Consider the following 21,408-nt stretch of genomic DNA (forward strand, 5'->3'; position numbering starts at 1 on the left):
TTTCATTCAAGAGGAAACTTGAATATGTAGGCAACTTTGTGTCACTGAACTATGCTTTGGCTTTATATGAAGTTGTTAAGTGCCCTCTCTCTGTGTGCTTCCAGGTCCTGGAAGAGCCCTGGGTGTTCTAGCCAGTGTGTTTCTCACCAGTGTTTGCATTGCACACTGTTTGCATGGAGACTTCACACACAGCTTTTCCAAACTGAGTTAGATGACAACAACAAAATACACTGTACATCTCATGGCCATGGGGGGGAGGGGCACTGCTGCAAAGCCTGGTATCAAAACTGCCAAATTCGGCCTGTCCCCCCGCCCCTCCCTCCACCGTTTGGCCCCTACTGCTAGTGACACCTCACCCACTCGTGGCAGAGAGACAGGCAGATGGGAGAGAGCAAACCGCCACCGCGGTTACATGTGGGAAGGTGGAGAGGAACCAGGCTCATGCCTGCTCAGGAATCCTGTCAAATAAACTGTCTGGGCTGAAGGCAATATTTGATCTGCAACCCAACTGACAACTGACGCTCATGTGACAGTGAAGAAAACTGTGAATGCCACTGGTAGGGTGATACCCCGCATGACAGGAAAACAGTCTAGAGGTAAATCATTTGAGAGGCAGTTCTTTGGCTGGCATGTGCAATAGGTGCGGGGACCAGCGACAAGCACTAATATTGAAAAAGAACACTGTCACAATGCAAAACGATTACAATTTTAAAAAGTTTATTCTGACAGTCACAGCATGCGTTTTGTTCAACCACAATTCGGTAAAGAGGACTCTTCATTCAAAGACTTGGCTCTGCAATTTTGTGATTACAACAAACACACATGTATGATTCTGATTTGGTGATTTGGCATGATTATCATACCATACCTTGTTGACACCTGCCACCATAACACTACTGCCAGATCAAACAGGGCAAATGAGACATTTGACAAATGAGACAGTTTCATAATAATGCACTTTTTGTGTACGCCAGCAAGCACAGACTCTGATTGAAAAGCGTCTGCAGGTTGGTCCACGTTTGTTCCAGTTTCTCAGACACGCTCCGCACTTGTTCCATGAGCACTGGCTCCTGTGATATCAGCCGGAGGTGGAGCTGCAATGAAAGAGCCAACATCTCAGGTTAGCATCAGAGGGGTTAGCAGCTGACGACTCAAACGCACTGTGCAGACTGCACAGTTTGCGCCAGAAAGATCTGGAGTGCCCTCCCGAGCTACTCTCCATGTAACTGAATCCATTCTGTTAACATCACAAGAGCACAAATCATGATAACCTCTGAAGAGGGAATGCGACACCTTCTGAACAACACCCTGGGAGTGGACAGCCATTATTTCTGGTGATGTTTGGCACTGATAACATGAGAAAGCTGAGAAATTCGATTGTTAACATCCTCTTAGGATTTCCTTCCGGAACTAAAAAACAAAAAAGGACTCATCATTAACCGAAAAGAAGGAACACAAATATGCTTTACAGTACCATGATTATTTAAGATTACAAGTCCCTACATTAAAAATTTGTCCACATGAATCCATTTCCGCTGTAATGCAACACTATAATCAATGTGGGTGTAAGTTACAGAGGAAGCTCTGAAGAAATCTCACTTTGCTGTGGTGCAATAATCAGTGTTGGCTTACATGTGCCCACTTCCCTGTGGTTTTATTTTAGGTAATAGCCATTTCCACTTTTCCCCGCTCATATCTGTTACACAAACATTACTAAATGAAACAGTTTTACTGTGTTGCAAAGGAAATGTGCACAAATTACTATTGCACATTGACTGAATACATAAAATGCATTCAAAAGAACTTTCTTGTCTATTGCTACAATCTTTGATCTAATACATCCATTCTGTTTCTGTAAATGTGCTCACACTGACATTTGTATTATGTGTGTATTACATGTGTATTATATTCAAAGAACTTTATATTGTGAGAAACCTATTTAGGTTAACATTGCAATGAAATACAGTTTGAAGTGAAGCCACTGTTAATTAGCTATAATATCTATCATACTTATTAAGTTAAAACTAGGTGCTGGCAAAGACTAGAAATGAAAATGAACATTATAATGGCATTCACAAATAGTAACAGCCCACTGAGATTCGCAGCCAATCGCTGCTATGAATCAGCTGTTGGTAATCAGAGGAAGAAATGATTAAATTGACAAGTTAATCATAAGCAGGGGTATAATTCTTCCATTGGGTTCAATTCTGGGAGAGATTTTCACACATTCACTTAATTATTTAGGCCGTCAGCAACACCTTTCCCACCTTAATGCTTACACAACAACTTATTAATTATTTAAAGTCACAGTGGACTAAAGCAGACAGTTAGCAATTTGAGCCACAGTATAACCAATGACCACACATGCACACGAATATGTGTATTTTTTTTGTATGTGAATTTTGACTGTTAAGATATTATTTTTGGTATTTATGGATACAGGTCTCTAGAACTCATCCAAGGTTAAATGGTATAGCATTCACAGATCTATCTCACGTTATCATGCAGGTGCCGGTTATATGAAATCTCAGAATGTAGTTAAGATGTCCTAGTAGTAAATATGCACCATATTTACTACCCACCATGTAGCAGGTAAAGAAAAATCAAAGCATGAATGATGACCCGACAGAAACAGGACTGCCACTTGTAGCTAAAAGTATCTATACACAATGCATAAGTAATCATTAGGTAATAACAGGGTAGGTTAATATCTACAGTCCCTTCACTTTTCAAATCCACAGATTTTTATTTTGTGGTGAAATGGTAGTGGCATGGCACAGGGAATACAATCTATATAGAGGCTTGCACTAAATTTCCACAAAAAATAGAGTTCTGATGTTTATGATACAGGCAGGAAAATTTTCCAAAAAAGCAAGAGAAAAGTCTTGGAGGGGGTCCTAAAATTGTATAAGCGGACAAGGATTCTTTCAAGGTGTGACAAATTGAAAATGGACAACTCTTGTTGACCCCGATACTAGCAAAAAAGGAGCATAAGGGAGCATGTGACCAGAGCCAAACAGTGGAGTTGGACATGTAAAAGAGACATATCAAGTTGCAAAATTCTGTATAGTCATCACTCCCAACAGCAGTTTTGATTTTAAATTATGAGCTTTACCACCCTCAATTATACACGACTCAATGTAAAACTTTGACTTTTAATTCAAAGCTCCAAAGCTGTACCATAATTTTCTTGTCGCTGGCATGCGCCTGTCTCCTGTCTCTATATAGCGAGGAAGCAGCTGTCACCAGAGACGCAATCCAGCACATTTGGTGAAATGCGAGTCAAGGTGTAAACTACAGAGAGACTCTTAACAGCAGTTAAAGGACGTGCGCTGGAAGGTGTCAGCACCGACGGCTCCTCTATTGTTAATTGTTCATCTTGTAAGGTTGAACGCTGCACCAGTATTTGCTGCATCACTAGCATCCGCTGTTGTTAGCTAGCTTCACGACAATGAAACTGTATTGACAATGTAACACTGCTAGTGAAAAGAATAGCAGCAACAAGCAAAGACTTGAGAGAGAGCTATGTAAAGCATGGGGGCGGACTTGGGAACTGCCAAGGCTCTTGTCAGCAGAAGGGGAAAAGCTGTACATTCTTATTTTTCTCAAACCTACTCATGCAGGCTCCCCAGCCAGCGCACCTCACGACCTCATACATGTTTTACTGTGCTTGATCACAAAACCCCTATCACTTTCTCCTGGAGCAATTACTGTGCATTTGACTTCTGCCATCTGTTCATAGCTGAATTCTTCTGTGTCTTCGCTCCCTTTTCTTAGCCACTGGCACACCGTGTCTTCCTAAGGGGTCTTTTTACAATCTTTCAGTACCTGAGCATTAATTGATATCCTATGCTACCAAGCAGCATCGCGATCGAGCAGGCCCTCACCAGTCGCGGTTGCAGCTATCGCTTTGCCTCGCTTTGTGACCGTATTGTAGAGCACTAACTTTTCAGTTCATTCACCTCTAAGAACAACCTGCTCATCAAAGTAAATGTGTACTAGTCCCAAGAAAGAGCCACACATGAAAGCAGGTCCACTCTTCCCAAAAACCTCCTTCAGATCCTTCAATATCATGTACACTGCTGTACATCTGCTTAGTATGCTTACATAGTTTTTATTTTTAATTTCTAATTTATCTGCCTAACACTGCATGTACTTTATGTTGAGGTTTTTCATATTCTTTTCCAATTCCTACTTCTACTATATGGCTGGTCACCCAAAAGCTTTATCTAAATATTGATTAGTATAATATATATCAATAATGACATCTATATACAATAAACGAGTAATAATGAATCCTTTTTTAATGTTGTTAGTACATTTGGTCCCAGCTGATGGCAGCTCTGAGGATAGAGATAAACTTTTGTTCTACTGCCATCTGCTGGTAACTGTTATAAATGCGTATAGAAAAGTAATGTGAATGGGGTAGGGGCATACCTGTTTATGTTAACGACACACAATACACTCAGATAACAACTTTAGTTTAAACCATTGGCTAAAAGGGTTTTTTTTAAATAAAACTCAAACATCAGGCTCCAGTGATGACTACCTTGAGGAAGAGGGCCAGGTAGGCCTGTGCCAGGTCAAAGTCCCTCTTAGAGTCCAGCATGCTGCCCACCATCCTCAGAAAGCTCTGCATCACATCCAGCGTCCCGCCCCCATCAGGGGCCAGGCCTCTCAGCTCTGTGTCAATGGCTGAGGGGCCCAACTCCTTCAGGAGCCGCACGGGGCCCTCATCTGAGGGACAGCAAATAACAGTCAGGTGGTGTCCGACACGGATAATTGTTCATTTAACATCTATGCTTAACACTTCATTCAGTACTCAAATGCAATGAAAGCCAGAAGCCACTATGGGAAACAAATACGTGTCCTTTAAAAACTACCCTCTACAAACCAACATTACTTTTACATTTACATTTACACACTATACCAAATTAAAGGTATGCATATATCAATTCAGTAAGTACATAATACTGAGTGGTATATTAGTGACTGACTATAATCAAACACAGTAACTGCCTGTGACTTACAGTTGTTGCTGACCCAGGCCTCCTCAAGTGTGACATAGAAACTGGATTTTTGTGCCAATACTCCAAAATTGACAACTTTTGACTACAAAAACAAAGACACAGTAACCATGAAAAACAACATGAATTCAAGAGTATATACATTGTGATTTATGTATGTTTCAAATGTTTAAAACACTGTACAGCTCTAAACAATGATAAAACACTTTAACCAATCATAAATCTGTCTCAGCGACACAGAATGCCGGGCCTAATAGACCTATTCCTGATATGAGATATTTTCAGGTCTTTAGAGGTAAACTGCTCTGGGACCACCGCATATCATTATATCGATTGCCTTCATTAAGAGAAAGTGCTTATTTTGACATCTAGAGTCTGCAATGAAATGTAATGTAATGAGAGATATGAATGAAAAAAGTAAGAACACCTGTGGATTGGAGACATATCTAACAAACCAAAAAAATGCTTACAGTAGCCATAAGTAACAATGACAAAAAACTTCAGAGAGACTTCAGCCCATAAATGTTTTCCCCCACTGTGTATAAGACAGATATCGGCACCTCAAAGAGCCATGCTTTCAGTGGTGCTTAAGACTACCTGAGCTATGTGAACATTTTGAAGGTGGCCGCTTTGAGCTGAAGCAGAAACAGTATACCGTACAGTAATTAGAGCGTTGTAGCCTTCCTTGTACCTCAGAGTGCTCTGACATTTCAAATCCTCTATCTGAGTGACTGACAGACATGGCCCAGGTTGACCCTTGTAACACCATGCGAGAGCTGTCTCACTTCCGAGCACTCTCACCTGGTCCTCTGTGCTGGGGCCGTGTGATGGGGCGAACTGTGGCACCAGGCCTGGTATGGTGGGGATGAAGAAAGGGGCGGCCTTTGGCACTTTGGGGGGCTCCTTCGGCTTGTTCCGTTTCTGTGGAAACAAACAGACTCAGAGCCACGCGCTATGGAAACAATACTTTAAGAATGCTTGTTCATTACTATGGAGTCAATGTAAAGACAACCCAAGGCTATCTGCTAAAATATCAGAATTGTAATTTCACACGTGTACACATTTAGGGCCTTTCTAGTCAAAGTTATTAAGTACTGGAAAGTGTGCCTGACAGACATACCAAGCACACTCTTCAGTCAATGGCAAAGGTAGACTTGCAAATGCCTGACATGCCTAACCAAACACTTTCCCTGTGTTTCTTTCCCTTACATAACCAAAACAGGTTCCTCTTATTCAAACCTGCCTGAGAGGAAACTGCAGGATTCTTGTAAGATGAAGTTGGTTGACTGAGAATGTTGTGCTTGTCCAACATATAAGGACTAGTTAAAGATGCTTTGACTCGAAAACATCATAACCACATTTGAAATACAGTATGTATAGCAAGAGTTACACACTTTACATTAACAAGGCCTGAAAGGAACATGGCTAGTAAGGTCCAGGTGGTAACTGAAACAAAAATCCCATTGGTTTCCTTTGCTGTACGGGGGGCCAAAACACAGCCCTGATTTCACTGACACATGTCAATGAGGTGATACTTAAACACACATCCTTAGTTCAGAGAATCACAACATGAAAAATATGTCTGTTTCTGAAGCGGAATTAATTTCTGCGATTCAGGGTGTGGAATAAATAAGAATTATTGTTGCTGTGCACTGAAGGAAATTTGAGATTCAACTGAATAAACCTTCTCTTCAATATACATTCAGTAAAAGACAAGACACTGGGGTTATTCCATCAAGTGAGGTAAAAAAAAAAACACTCACAGGGTGGTGCTATTCTCACAATTTTGAGAAAGTGACATGACTTTTTCATCATGCTCAGGTTCAGTAGGATTACATTTTATACGCTTATTTCATAAAATATGCTGATACAAGCATGAACACACACACACACACACACACACACAAATGCATGCGTGTTCACAGGCACACACACCTTAATGATGTCCAGGTGAAGTAAGTTCTTCCATCTGGAATCTGGCAGCAGAGACAGTGTCACCAAATGTTCATCCAGTTGTTCCGGTGACACATACTCAATCATGTCATCACTGGGGGTGTCATCGTCCTCATCATCCGCATCTGCAAACAAACATCACACAACGTTAAAGAACTTCATCCCAACACTCTTAATCAACCACAATCCCAAATTCCTTCTCCACATATCTGCAACAGGTTTGCTTTAACTAAAACATGCATACATAAGCATCTGGTTTCTCCAGCTTTCTTTGCTTTGGGGGTGTTATAATTCTTTTTCACAACAGGCAATGGCAAATGTAGTCAGAATCATGTTTTGTTTTCCTCTTTTTCATTTGCCTTTCATTTCATTTCATCTCTGTAACACTCATAAAGTAAAATCATATTTTGACTGGTTTGAATGTTCTTAGAGTCATGCTGCTTTAACGTATCAGCGTATATGGAACTAGGTCCCATGCCAATTGATCTCCTTACTAACCTCTTGGCCTAGCTCCTTCATGGCCACAGCCTACAAGGACTTCTACCACCAACAATTTACCCATGGCTTGGAAAAAGTGAAACTTGGCCTACCAAACAAACAATGAACCGGCTTCACAGAGTGAGGGCCCCTTTGAGTGGAACCTTTGAGGTCTCTGTTTGCAGAAACTGCTGCATGGTGTTTGAGAGCTGCTGGTACCTGGGGCGGGGCAGGATCCGGGCAGCATGACCACAGTGGGCTCATAATCCGAGGGCAGGGGGCGGAGAGACACCATGCTGCAAAGGGTGTTGTTGGACCTGCAACACGGGGGGGGGGGGGTAGCAAGCAGCTGAAGCTTAAAACAGAGTGCTTCAAGCATTCCTGCCCAGTTCCCACTGTGTCAATCATTTCTTTATGCAGGGAAGCTTAACACTCAACCTGAAAATACAGAAACTAAAAGAATGTTTAAATGATGAACTCTCTTGTTAATTACGGTCGTTTCAGTACTTCATCAGTCCTTTCACTGTCCTTCCAAATTTCCTGCATATCTGGTGTAAACAGTTCAGTTCAGTATTCCCACCCAACTCATGTCTTACTGTCCATCCTTGTCATATCCCACAAGCATTTTGTTGTACGTTGTTGTTGATTAAATGATGAGTCTTTTAACCCAACACAAAGAACCTAATTCCAAGAATATTAGTGTCCATCATTTTTTCCCACCCCCAAAGGTCACAGGGAATCACAGAATTCACCGGGATCAAACAGTAACTAATTCCACAGAAAACACGGACATACGCTTCACAACTTTGCGTCAGCGTAACTCAAGCCAGCCTTGGACAGGAAACACTGACACACCATTCAGCTGGGAAAACAACGTTAAATCAACACAAGCACACTTCAGAATCAAATAGGCCATTAGTCACACACAACAGCGTGTGGCACCTTGAATACAGACAACTGGCACTTTCCTACAGCAAGAAAATTCCAGATAGATTCGTACCATAAGTATATTCCCAGACTGTCGACATGTGCCGTGGCCAGAAAATCCCCCGTGGGCGACATGGTGACACTCACGGCGGCGGCATCTACCAAGAAGCAGTCCACCAGACTGAAAGAGATTGAGGGTAGATTGAGGGGGGATTCCATGAAAGAGGACACACTTTTTTTCTTTCAAAAAAAAAAAGGACAGGCTTAACTAATGTGTCAAATTATACTTGACTTTCTTGAAAATCACTTTTTGAATCTCTTTACAAAGGTCATCGACAAAATCTACATTGACGGTAAAAGTGTGAGAATGCGCTTGATGTGTGCATATTTGCGGTCACCTCTTATCAAGTAATGTGCCAAGTTATCATTGCTTGGTCATTTCCTTTTCCTCCAGGCTAACTGATTAAGTGCGTGGGGGGATATTATCTCGTCATCTCGATAATATATATCAATATCTGAAGTGACCTCTCAAATACTGACACGGTCCATTCCCATCACTGTTCAAACGCTAGACTTTGACGCAGACAATGTACCATTCCTCCTTTTTAAGTTTACGGACCACAATGGGTTACATCTCTGAAGGGAACTAATTCTTGTTTTGACTCCCATAGAAGAGCGTGCATTTGGTTTTAGCTGGTGGGGAGGTCCCACAATGTGATGGTACAGTCCATAGTTGCACTTATCAACTAGCACTTGGTCTTACCAGCCGGTGGGGAGGTCCCATGTTCTGATGGTACAGTCCATAGCGGCAGTTATCAACCAGCGCCCATCTGGACTGAAAGCCTTCAAAAAAAGAGAATAATTCAGAAAAGGGATAGACGTGACAGACATGTGATAATTGCAAAGTTTGAAAGTTCACTGGAAATCTACCCTGTGTTTGAGCTCACCATATCGTTGATCTGACCACGGTGACCGGAGAACTTCCGAACAATCCTCCTCGTCTCCATGTCCATGACGTTGAGCATGAAGTCATCCAAAGAAAGGGCCAGCATTCCGCTGTAAGCAGGGCATCAAGAGAAATTAGTGTAACAGTCAATAATAACAATATGCACACGACAAAACCAGCTTTTCTGGAAAGATGATTTAAACCATTATTTTAAAAAGTAATTCTTTTGCTTGCCTTCTTACTGCAAGAAACAGAGACATTATACTCATCGGCTGTTAATTAGGCAACGCAACAGAAAGACATCATGGAAATGTATCATAGCTATGGCAATACAAGACAGACAAGAGAAATCTTGGTGCCATGTGACAAATAACATCACCTGAGGATAACCAGAAACCATTCTTTAATCCTGGGTAGATATTCTAGAAATGGTAAACAACATTCTTGGACACAGTGTTCTTATTCCATTTACATTTCATGGCCTCTCCATTCTAGCAGCCTTCTTAAACACAGGGCTGCAGTGTCCCCATACAGGATCAGCTTTGCCACAACCCTGGGACCCGTGCCACTTGTCCCCTCTCACCTGTCCCTGTGGAGGAGGGTAGCAGAAGGCGAAGTACTCAGGGCAGCTGTGTGGACCAGCTCCTTGGACTTGAACTTCCATATTTTGACCAGTTTGTCGGCTCCAGCGCTGACGGTTAGCTGGTTGAGGCCGTCCACAGCAACGCCACGCACTGGCCCCTCGTGGGCTGCAGGATGCGGATAAGGTGAGGGACAAAGTCACAAAGGAATGTCCAGGGTGCAACTAATCACACAGAGGACTCCAAATTTTGTGTGGACAATTCAGTTTAACCCGGCTGTAATGCAATTCATTATTAAATCTGCCATTAATGACACATTTTAGTTGTCAAACTGGCAAATGCAAAGACTTTTTGCACACCTACATTACTCATTATCAATTTCCCATCAATCATTAACTTCTACTGTAATGAATTTAGAGGATCTTTTTGTCATAGCACAAGTAGCAGTCAAGACCTGGTTTTAACAAAGGGGTAGCTGCAGCACCAGTCAACATTGCTAAATAATTACAGCTACTGGGTTTGCGTGTTTTAACAGCTCCATCCTTAAGGGGACTTACCTTTGTCCAGGCCATATTGACCTCTGTGCAGGCCAGACTGCATGTTGTACACATCCATGTGTCCTGATGAGAGTGCAATGACTACAAAGTTTCCACATGATGTGATATCCACAGCCTGCAGGGAAAACAGCCCTTAGTTCACATACTAAGTAACAGGACAAGTGCTGAACACAGCTGATAGCCTACATGAAGTAACATGCAGGCTGTGCACTGTTTTACAAGTCTTTCTACACAATTTACACAGTTCTTTAAAACTTTATGTTGCACTTTACAGTCAGGCCTTATACTGATCTGCATCACAGCACTACACCACCTTCTACTGTGCACTGCTCGTCCAGTGTGGAGTTACAGAATGTGGCCCAGAATAAAATCTGCAGACACACTGACCGTAGCGTGAATGTTTAGTGCGCGGTTCTTGTTGAAGCGTTCTGGTTCCAGCTTGTGGGCACCCATGGAAGTCTTCTGGTAATTCCAGGTGGTGGCAGTGAGGTAACCACGGTGACAAGAAATGATGCCATCCCAGTCACTCTGACGGGCAGTTTCTGCAAGGGACCACAGAATAGCTGACAATTACAAACCCACTGAAAAGGAAGAAATCATGTACAGGGTACATTAGAAGGAAACTGAACAGAAAAAGTTATTTTGTTACTTTTCCAGTTCCAAAAACATAATGTGTAGAATTATCTATGACATGATATTTCCCAAGATTCATTAGCTCTCCAAGATATTTGATCAGTGATATTTATTGAACACACCTCAAAAATAACCTTATCTGGTGTCTGTATGACTTTCTGTTTCAATACTAATATGTTTCATTGTGTTTCAATGATGAGGGATGGTTTCATACATTAAGTGCTTTAAAAAGTGACACAGAAGTCCAAGAAGGAAACTAAACACTATGCATCAAGCAAGGCATTGTTATATATTTGATCTGCACAAGTTATTCCTTTCTACCCACAGTATATGAGCCCCTCTGTGTCCTTTCCATTCAGACTGTTATGTGATGGAGTCTCACTCCTACCTGAGGCAAAGGTGGTGATGGCAGGAAGCTTCATTGAGTCATACTTCAGTCCCTTCTTTTTGGACTTCTTCTTGTTGATGGAACCTGTTAACACAATGTATTTTTTGAAACACAAACTCAGGCTTTATTCAGTATCCCCACAACTCCCAGTGGTCCTGACAAAATGAATAATAACTGAGCAGTAAGTGCCTAGATTCCTTTATTTTCATCTTCAAGGACAAAAATCTAAACATGGTGAAACACTATATGCTGCATGTTGATTCTGGTTTCATTAAAATTACAAACAAGGCAAAATGGACCAACACAATCTTATCAACCAAATGTTGAAATGGAGATGGGTTTTCCTAAGAATTTTACTCATGCCATAGAGGCCCTTTTGAATATTAGTCAGTGTACTATAGGACCCATTGTCAAACTCATGGAAAGCAAACCCAGCTGACATTTCTCTCTTCTACTGAGCATTCAAATGAACAACCTGAACTTGGTCACATCAGGGTGAAGGGCAAATTGAGTCATGAGAGATATCTCTGCAAAGAAACCACAGGATTGTGGGTAAACATTGGGAGTCACCACAGGAAACACACTCTTAGACTGAGATGACTGAAAAGAAATGGCAGGTTGTGTCAACAAGCCCTTACACAACTCCTTTCTCGTTTGCCTCACAGCTAACCAATATCCAGTTTTGGTATCTGTGACAACTACTGAACGTGGAAGGCAAAAATCCTATCCTGGTTCAGACCCAAGCAAACCCACGATAACTGTTGCTGCTCCTGTGCAACTGCTCAGAGAAGCCAGGGGTAACGAGGTGACAGATCCAAACGGCATCCCTCACAGAGTCCTGTAAGCAAAAGGGCTTGCAGAGCCAAGCCCCACCCTTCACACTCTTCCACAAACAGCACACTACAGCTGCTATCTCTACCCAGTGGTAATGGTGGTGATCCTCTTTCATGCTGATTCCCCCAAAATACCTTCTCCGCAGAGATTTAACACTTCAGACCAGTGCCACTCAATGTTCACTGTCAAAATGTTTATGACAAAAGGAGATAGTTTCTTTACAAATCTGTAACTGATGACATGATTTACTCAGAGAACTTACCGTGCCCCAAACTTTTATTGAATCGCTCGTGAACAGTGGAAAAAGACTGCAGTGTTCCATCTTGACCTGAGAGTGGGTCCAAAAAAAGGAGATGAACATGTGTAAGATATCTTATCAAGCCGTGAAAGACACACTGATGGTCTCACATATTCATAAATAGAAAGAACACATGTGGTTCTCCCACAGCCATGAACAGAACACATCTCCAGCTACCCACCAGCACTGAGAATCTGCTGTCCGTTCTGGCCATGGTGGCGGATCTTTGTGGGCGGGGCACTGTGTCCTAGTCGGCACCGAAGTAAACGCCCACCACCACCTGGGGCATCGAATATCCACACCTGCAGCCGTAATAATTCATTTTAATCGTCATGTTCTCACATGTAACAAGACAGTGCCACCAGGTGTGGATGAAATAAAAAGATAATGGGCGTTATCAATTTGCACTATCAACAAATTATGAATGTCCCGCCAAGTGACTTGAAAGAATAGGGGAAACATTAGGCAGTCTTCCTTTCAAGTAATGCCTCTTTAGTGGGTGTAAGGTAATATGGGCAAAGCTGTTGGAAGCTGGTGTCATATTTATGTCCATAGAGTCACTGAGCTGCTTTGAGAGCCATTTCTGCAAATGTCATTTTAATGCTATACGAAGTACGTGATTTAAGGAACTTCAAATATTTGTACAATGAAAACATTTCTGAAAAAAATCAGAATAACTGCATAAACTACAATCTTCTTCTAGATACAAATTCCACCTGGATGAGAAACTTTTGTACACCTACCCGAATGGCATTATCAGCCCCATTGGTGATGAGGAGTGGCTCTGCATGCAGGAAGGTCAGCCCGGCGATAGCTGTGCTGTGGGCATCTCTCATCTGACCAATCAACTTCTTATCTTCCAAGTCCCACAGTCCAATGTGTCCGAGAGGGCTACCAGCAGCCATTACCGGATGGCCATCTTAAAAAGAAATTCCACATAAGTGTTAAATGTAATTTATTTATTGGCACTTCTCTGGTTTGCTTTACACTGATCTTGTCTGAGCGCAGTTCAGGAATGCATGATGCATGTATAGAGTACTGAACCAAGCTCAAATCTCTGGCAATGTTCAAGCAATATGCCATTATAAATGGCACCTGCTGGTAATCTAATTTAGCCATTTCTTTATTAATATAAATTTAACTTCCAACTTGCTAAACTACATAAACGTAGACTACAATGGCTTCAAAGTTTTTAATGGAAAACCTCTTTTTGCAAGTGGTCATAGAGAATAAGTACTTAGGACGCTTGATTAGCCAGGCGTTTTTACATGCATGAAAGTTATTTGCAAAGATACAGCATACGGTGTAGCTAGCTAGCTCAAGCTAGCCTCATTCTGACAGCTAAGAACATATGTAGCTAACTTTACCCTGATAGCCATGTAGCTGACCACTGTAAAACACCTTTTCTTCCTCTGTAACTGGAGTCACAAGCATTGCACAATTGCTGCTACAAGACATCATTTTATTGATAAAACCAAAAGCCTGCAAAATGGCGCAATGCCTCTGATCCGAGAATGGAATGTCTGTTACAGTTAACAATGGAAAGTGATCACTCTGGAATGGCTCCCACCCATTTTCACCCCTGGTCATACGTGGGTACACCACTTTGAAACGCTCAAGTTGCACAACTAAATATGAGGTGACTTGCCCAGAGAAAGCAACCTTCCAAGAATGTACCGCCAAAAAAAAGGTATAAAGATAAATGCACCTGTGCGGAAGGATATGGCTGTGATGGGACCCCAGTCTTGCTGGAATTTCATCAGTGACTCATCATATTTGATGTTGTGTATCACAATTTGGCCAGAGATTAATCCAACACCCACCACATCCACAGCTGGGGTCTAGAAAGCACAAAATGAAAGATTACAGTCACAAGACAAGGGAGATGTAATGAAAACACTGATTAAGTGGTGATTAGCTGTGACAGATTATTTCAAATTATGATGCAGCCACAAGCACTGCTTTCTGCTTTCATTCACTCTCCAGTCATCCCTCTTCTCATATCTGTCCACTGGCAAATTACCTTCCATCTGTTTCAAAAGTAAAGTGATACTGGTCTAACAAACCCCTTCACCACTGACCCTGCATTCTTCCAAATTCACACAAGTCCAAAAATTTGCATTACATTATGTGACATATAATACCACTCCCACCATTCACACTTTTTATTTATTGTATTTTGTGATGTTTTAGTAACAGGACCTTGTATCTATGAATCCTCTGTTGAGACCTATGCATCAGTGCATCTGGCTAATGTCATCGATAATAGATGTGATAAGGATCAGGTGGATCCACACAACTGAAACTGTGTAAAAATGTGGGAAGCATGTGTCATTATGACCTTTACCGACTGAATCACAAACTTTTTCCCCCTCTAGAACCTGCTCTCTCTCTCCCTCTATCAAAGCTTTACATCTCTTGCTTGTTTACTGAATTTCTCACTGGTGACTTTTCAGCACACTGTATTTAGGTAAAAACTGGAATGTCTTGTCTTACCTCTACTGTTGTTACTAAAAATACCAATGTGAGTAAGGTAATAGTGATTAACAAGTTGCCATACCTGTGAACCTTGAGAAGCACCTAACCATAAATAAAATACTCATACACAGCTGCACAGATGTGCTGAGAGTGTGTTTAGGATGTAAGCACTGAGTAAGCACAGGAGACACCACTTCCTGTGTATTGGTATCTGCTAAGTAAATAAATGGTTAAGGTGTTTGGAGTAGTGTCAGCTTTTACTGGTCATAACCAAACTTTTTAAATGGCTAAAAAAACTAAAACTAATATTAAACTGCTTTCCCTCAGTCTGGATTCTTCTCTAATGAGGACTTTTAAAAATAACCACACTCACCTGTTGCAGTACTGTAACACCTGACCCCCATCCGGCGAAGGTGTACAAGAGTTTGCTGGGGAAAAAAAAAAAACGGTGACATCAATACTGTTTTTTCAACACAAATTTTAAAAAATTATTTACAATGTTCAAGTAGGTTCAAAAACACATTTTGTGGTTTTTCCTAGCTTCACCTGGATTGTTTATATCCACAGCTGCCCTAAGAAGCACAAGATTGAACAGACCATTAATGTGTCTTCGTAACCATTAACATGCCTTCAGATACACCCATTAACGTGCCTTCAGGCATGCTGCAATGTAGGGGTTACCACAATACAAAAATTCTGAACACCAGAGTTTTCCCCAAGCTTAAGTTTGTATTATGTGTTGTGCTCAAAGCTAGGATTATTTTTTTTAATTGCATAGATAATTACCATCCCTGTAATTCAAACATTCTCATTTTCTTTCTTCACATCACATGGCAGAATGCAAATTATGAAACATAATACAATTTTGTAAAATCAATTCAATGATTCAATTCAAACCAGCTATGAGCAGGAAGGTTTAGCCAACAAACTTCAGAAACTCTATAATGTTTCATGAACATATAAACTGCAGAATCTTTGCAAATCAGATTTATCATATGTCATCAATATTCCAAAATTTGAATAGAAATGAAGAGCAATTATCTACAAGTTCAAATAATCTGTGAACACGACAAAATGCTGCACAAGCTTATGATGTAAGGAATAATGCTATCAAAATAATAATGCTGTACTCATTATACCTACCAGTACTGATTACTAAGAAAATTAACTACTTGATTGTTAACTGAAGAAAGAAAACAGAAACAGTTGAAACTAATGATCAGTTCAAAAGCAAGGCTTGTGCCACCTCTGTTCTCAGCTCACACACCAGCCACCACTGGTACTGGTACATATTTAGTGAAAGAAAAGGTATCAGTTAAGGTTAGCGTTGGGGTTGGGAAATCTAATCCTATATCAGCACTAAGACATAAGTTCTGTGCATGATGCCCCCTTGGTGACTTAAAAGGAGGCTTTTTCTGTTAGTAATCAACTCAGCATTTTGCATAAACGCAAAGCTGCAATTTTCATCAGACAAGTGTAGATAACCCTGATTATTCCACTATTTCAGTACTACTGAATACACAAGTCATTAAGCTTGGAACCGTTTTTGAAAATTTAACATTGCGGGTTCATCTAAGCATCTGCATTGTTACACCCCTCTTTACACAGTGCTAGTGCCGCTGCCGCCTCTATTTTACTGGATGTTTGAGGGTTCCTGGAGGCAGAAGCACAGATGAGAAGAAGCTTCATCATGCACAGAATATTACATCTGTTAGAACTAAATGGCTGAGTATTACGTTTCATAGCAGCATGTGGTCTTATCCCCAACAAATTGCTGCTCAACCTTGGGACGTGTGAATTCACATTTATTTTCTTGCTAGCACAATCATGTCAGGTCAGGAAACTTTCAACTACTGCAACAAAAGGCATCTGACCAGGTTTTGCTGTAACCATGGCCACACACACAAGATGTAGCCTCATGGACCGCAGCATTGGTCATACAACAAGGGAGCACACAAACGAATAGCTTACTTTGATTTGATGTTCCACAGCTGAAGACCCCCTTGGCAGCTGCCCAGCAGGATTTTGTTAAGGTAGGTGCTTGGATGCATTATGGCAGAGACTTCAAATGATGCTTTGTCAAACATTAACTGCAAGTACTCCTCTGGGAAGAAAGACATTGCAAGAAACATTTGTTAGCGACAGGAAGGAGAAGACCAGCCGCCTAATAACAAGTGGTGAAACACCAACACATTAGTTTAGACTTATTTACTGAAGAGCAATACAGGCATATCAGTATCATATTACAGAAGGAGTTGAAGTGTCTAAGTGTATTACTATATTTCTTGGGTTTTAATTGGCTATTCACATGTTGGTTCTGTCTGGAAATTTTTGAAAAAATGTTGGTGTTCTCACCATAGCACATCTGGAAATCTTGCCTATGAGACTAAGGGTCCATGCATGTGTCACATTGTTTAGTTCATGGTGCTCATGAGAAGGCCTCAATGCTTTGTTCTCTTTCTTCATTGTTACTTCCTGGCATGTCCAGTGTGGCTAATGAGAATACCTTATCTTTGGGTCAAATTGTACTCAGGGATGGAAAGTGAAGGCAGGGTTCTGAGACTTTAAATTAATGGTGTGGTCTTAGAAAGTGCCACTGTAAGTCATACAAGCATTATTAAAATATCAATTTGGCTTTTAGTTTCTCTTTATCGCTTTTCATTTGGAATATTACAATATCACTGAAGCCCCACAAATATCTTGACTGTAGTTGGTTCACTGATTGCCTAAACAATTTAGCATAAACTGAGTGGCAGTTGAACCACAAGCAATGACTAGAGACCTAAGAGAGAGACCTGATTGTAGAAAAGGAATCCTCCAGGACTGAGATTTTTCAGTAAATTATGGAACAAGTGAAACTACACTAATGCAAACAAACCTTCAGACTCAATATCCCTAATGAAAACAATGTTGTCCCGGTCCACTGAGATCACGTGATCCCCAAATGGTAGCAAGAGATGAACATCTGCTCCATGGCCAACGTAGGTGTGCACAACCTGGAGATTAAAACAGATGTGTTACTTCTATGACACCTTGTGATTTGTTGGTACTACTTTACCCTTGCATGTGCTATTTTGCAGCTCAAACACCCACACAATACGTTTTTTTTTTTTGTCTTACAATATCAGCAGATAATAACTGTTATATTAATGATTGTTACCATTACTTCCATTTAGCTGCTGTAGCCATTGTAGTAGAAGTAGCAGCATTACTGTTACAATAATGTGATAATGTTATATTTAGTCTGACAGAAGCAGGAAACATTGTCTAATGGAGTTAATACAGTTTTTACTGCTGACCTTTTACAATCAATGTTCATAGAGAAGTATTCTAAACAATTTCCAATCACTCCTGGCAATACGCCTTAACCAGCATACCACTAACATGATTGAATTACTCCTTGGTGACTCACGCAGCACCTCAAATTATCAAGTTATGCAATCTTTTGGAGTAACTCGGAGGATATCCCAGAGACAGTTCAAAGGGGATGCAGAAAGTTTGCTTTTCAAATGATATACAAACAGTTTCAAATACGTGGGCATGTAAATTTCACCAAACCACATTATTAGTTAATAGTGTGTTGTGAGCTGTGTGCTCTTGAGATTTTCACTTCTTACTAATCACTGGTGCCTACAAGTGTACACTCCTCACTAGCCTAAACCTCACCTGTCATAAAAATAAATATGACACTTGCCATGATAAGACACTTATTGGTTCACCCTCAAATGTGTTTCAGGCACATTTACCTCTTTGTTCTTTGCAAATGCAGTTACTTGAGTCCCATGTGCAGCAAACACCAACATTCGATCTGCAGCCAGGCATGTGATGTCTTCAGGAAGTGCATTGCCTATAAATTAATAAAGTTTTCATTTTAAGGTTTCTATTGTGGCATCCTAAGTTAGCCTACATATTCTATTATAGACTGCTTGCAGTGGGCCTATCTGCATTACATAAGCAACACAGACATGATTAAGTCACACTGACCTAGTAACAAAAAGATTTATGACAGTAGTATACAAGCACAGTGGCAATGTGTGCTGCTTTTAATTAATCGCTCAGGCTTTAAATTTGCTTGAATTACAACTTCAGTTACAACTGTTGCTTTACCAACCATTATGAAGCTCATGTTACATCTGACAGACAATAAGTCTGTATAAGTTCAATGTACATGTTTGTTTCACTTACTGACAGCAACGATCCCCAGTTTCTTGACCTAGTACAATAAAAGAAGAAAAATATTAAACATGTTTACTGACTGGCTGAGAAAGCATTTTGTTAAGACGAATTTATAGGTATCATTTGTTATCTTTATTCATAATGTATATTTCTTTTTACAAATAACGCTGCTTTTGATCCATGAAATTATTGGAATTATTGGTGAACGTAAACGTTAGCTGGCCAGTCTACTTGTTACTGTAAGTCTGGGTCTCGTCTAAATGAGTTACTGGCTGCAAGTTGGAGGGCAAGCTGGCGGCCTAATACCACTTAAATTTAAAAATATGTCTATATATTAAGAAATATTCACAACTTGGTTTTGGTTGGCAACAACTGTCCACACTGTTTCCACGCGAGTATGTTAGGGCTCGGGGGCGTGATTTACAGACCCATCGGAACTGTAACCATAGATAGTTGGCTAGCTTTCTAGCCAGTTAACGACCTAAATTAATTTCTACCAGATACTCCTAAGTAACTAACGTTAGAGGAATAGGATAAAGCTTTAGCTCGCTGGTTGCTACCAAACCCAAGTTAGCTCGCCAGGGGAATTAACATGTCTGGTATGCGCACACTTGATAGCTAACATGCTCGCATCTTAGGCAGTTTCCCGATTTTCTTATTACCTATGGCTAGGCAACGTCAGTTAGGCAAGGCTGCCCTTAGCGAGTTAGTTGAACAGCTAATGTCGCAAACTGGCAATCTGTACCCAATAAGGCGGAGAGTTAGCTAGACTGATGTAGCATCCTCAATTAAACTAGCTAGCAATCTAGCTCTTTTGTAAATTGGCCAGCTATGTACGAACTACCTAGACTAACTAGTTATTTTAATAGTAATATCAATATGCACTTACATTATACGTATGAAAACATTTTCCCACAGCCGTTACAATGTAGAACTCTTGATGTTTCTTATGGTATCGTACCACGTGTGAAAGGTGGTTGGAATAAAGTCCTAGAGCCCTAAATCCGGAAAATATAACGCTTCCTTTCTTATGAACAACAGACATCTTATGGCGTAAAGTTCCGCAATTGCTACAAAACCTATCCGGTTATATTTCGGATTGTAGGTAACATTAGTTGGCTACTATTAAATTAGTAGCTAACTAGCAAGCGACAACTGTATACTTTAAATTGATCGCCGGCAAGTTAGGTACACGAGTTGTGCTGCTTCCTGTCGGCAGTCAAGCCATATGTATAGGCTCTTATTCTAGTACGTGCTGATCCTGAATCAGCATAAAAGTTTACAATGAACGCTTGTGATTCGTATTGGTGGTGGAAAGACTGATCTTAGATCAGTTAATAGCAGAAAGAACCCGGAGCTTGTTGCCATAAGCACGTGTGTTACCGGGTATTATTTCCCACTGATACTCTAGTATCAATTAGTTCCTACGGACCGTTTTAATCGTTATTTGTTCATTTACCTACTGCATTAGCTTGTATGTTTGTACCTCCATCAGAACGCGTCAGATGGTGAGATGAAATTTGCAGTTTTGGAGATATTGGATATTTAGCTCCGTCAAGGCACCAACAATAAGCAACGACAATTCTGACAGCTTATTAGACTTAAGTAAAACCCCAGCAGCACTCCTTAAGGCAAAGCTTTCAGTGAAAAGTAATTTGCTTTGGTTAGGGGTGGTTCCTCTGAGTACTTTAGGTGTCCTTTTATTGATACACTGTTTTTTTTTTCTCTACAGCTGAGTGTGCATAACATATACCTTGAATATTGCATTATGCCCAATGGGCCATATCAAATCTTCCACAAAGCTCACAATGTCGCGAATTTCACCTGTATGATCGGTGCATATTTTAGTTCATTAATCTGATGATATTGTACATCAGTCCATCCAGAGGTGTGTTATTTTAAGCATTTCTCATCATATCGCGTTTCTAGGACTTGTTGATGTATTCATTTATTTAATAGGGCATCCGACCAAAACAATCATCTTTCCAAATAAAAAACCTAACAAACAAAAGCACAAAATTATGTGCCTACTTTTCCTCAACGTAAAGGTTACCTTAACTTAAGTGGAAAGAGTAGGCAATGACATAGTTTGCGGTAAAACTAGACAACTGGGATAAGCGAAAGTGGCCGGGT

The 21,408-nt window shown here is 40.7% G+C and overlaps 1 protein-coding gene across 1 annotated transcript; it reads right to left on the reverse strand.

Annotated features, from left to right (window-relative positions):
- Positions 1–799: 799 nt before the first annotated feature.
- Positions 800–20,463, reverse strand: wdr36 (WD repeat domain 36). Its single transcript, XM_036529251.1, has 23 exons — positions 20,165–20,463; positions 19,285–19,312; positions 18,846–18,946; positions 17,978–18,095; positions 17,071–17,203; positions 15,473–15,527; positions 14,330–14,462; positions 13,365–13,540; positions 12,803–12,923; positions 12,586–12,651; positions 11,490–11,573; positions 10,856–11,010; positions 10,469–10,583; positions 9,914–10,079; positions 9,332–9,440; positions 9,148–9,227; positions 8,458–8,565; positions 7,677–7,774; positions 6,963–7,105; positions 5,829–5,948; positions 5,031–5,112; positions 4,550–4,737; positions 800–1,094 (listed from the first exon to the last, which is right to left on the reverse strand). Exons 1-23 carry the CDS (start codon positions 20,318–20,320, stop codon positions 945–947), a joined length of 2,685 nt encoding a protein of 894 aa, XP_036385144.1. The 5' UTR covers positions 20,321–20,463; the 3' UTR covers positions 800–944.
- Between the last annotated feature and the right edge of the window lie 945 nt (positions 20,464–21,408).

Source organism: Megalops cyprinoides, chromosome 5 (genome assembly GCF_013368585.1).
Source record: "Megalops cyprinoides isolate fMegCyp1 chromosome 5, fMegCyp1.pri, whole genome shotgun sequence".
In the NCBI taxonomy this organism is placed as follows: Eukaryota; Metazoa; Chordata; class Actinopteri; order Elopiformes; family Megalopidae; genus Megalops; species Megalops cyprinoides.

Bases quoted from the DNA above. Each gene is read 5' to 3' on its own strand.
- wdr36 (XM_036529251.1), bottom strand. From the start codon at position 20,320: ATGTCTGTTGTTCATAAGAAAGGAAGCGTTATATTTTCCGGATTTAGG. The intron at 18,096-18,845 runs GTAAATGTGCCT...TTTAATCTCCAG, and splicing joins CATTTGCAAAGAACAAAGAG to GTTGTGCACACCTACGTTGG. The intron at 7,106-7,676 runs GTACCAGCAGCT...GTTTGTTTGCAG, and splicing joins CGGATCCTGCCCCGCCCCAG to ATGCGGATGATGAGGACGAT.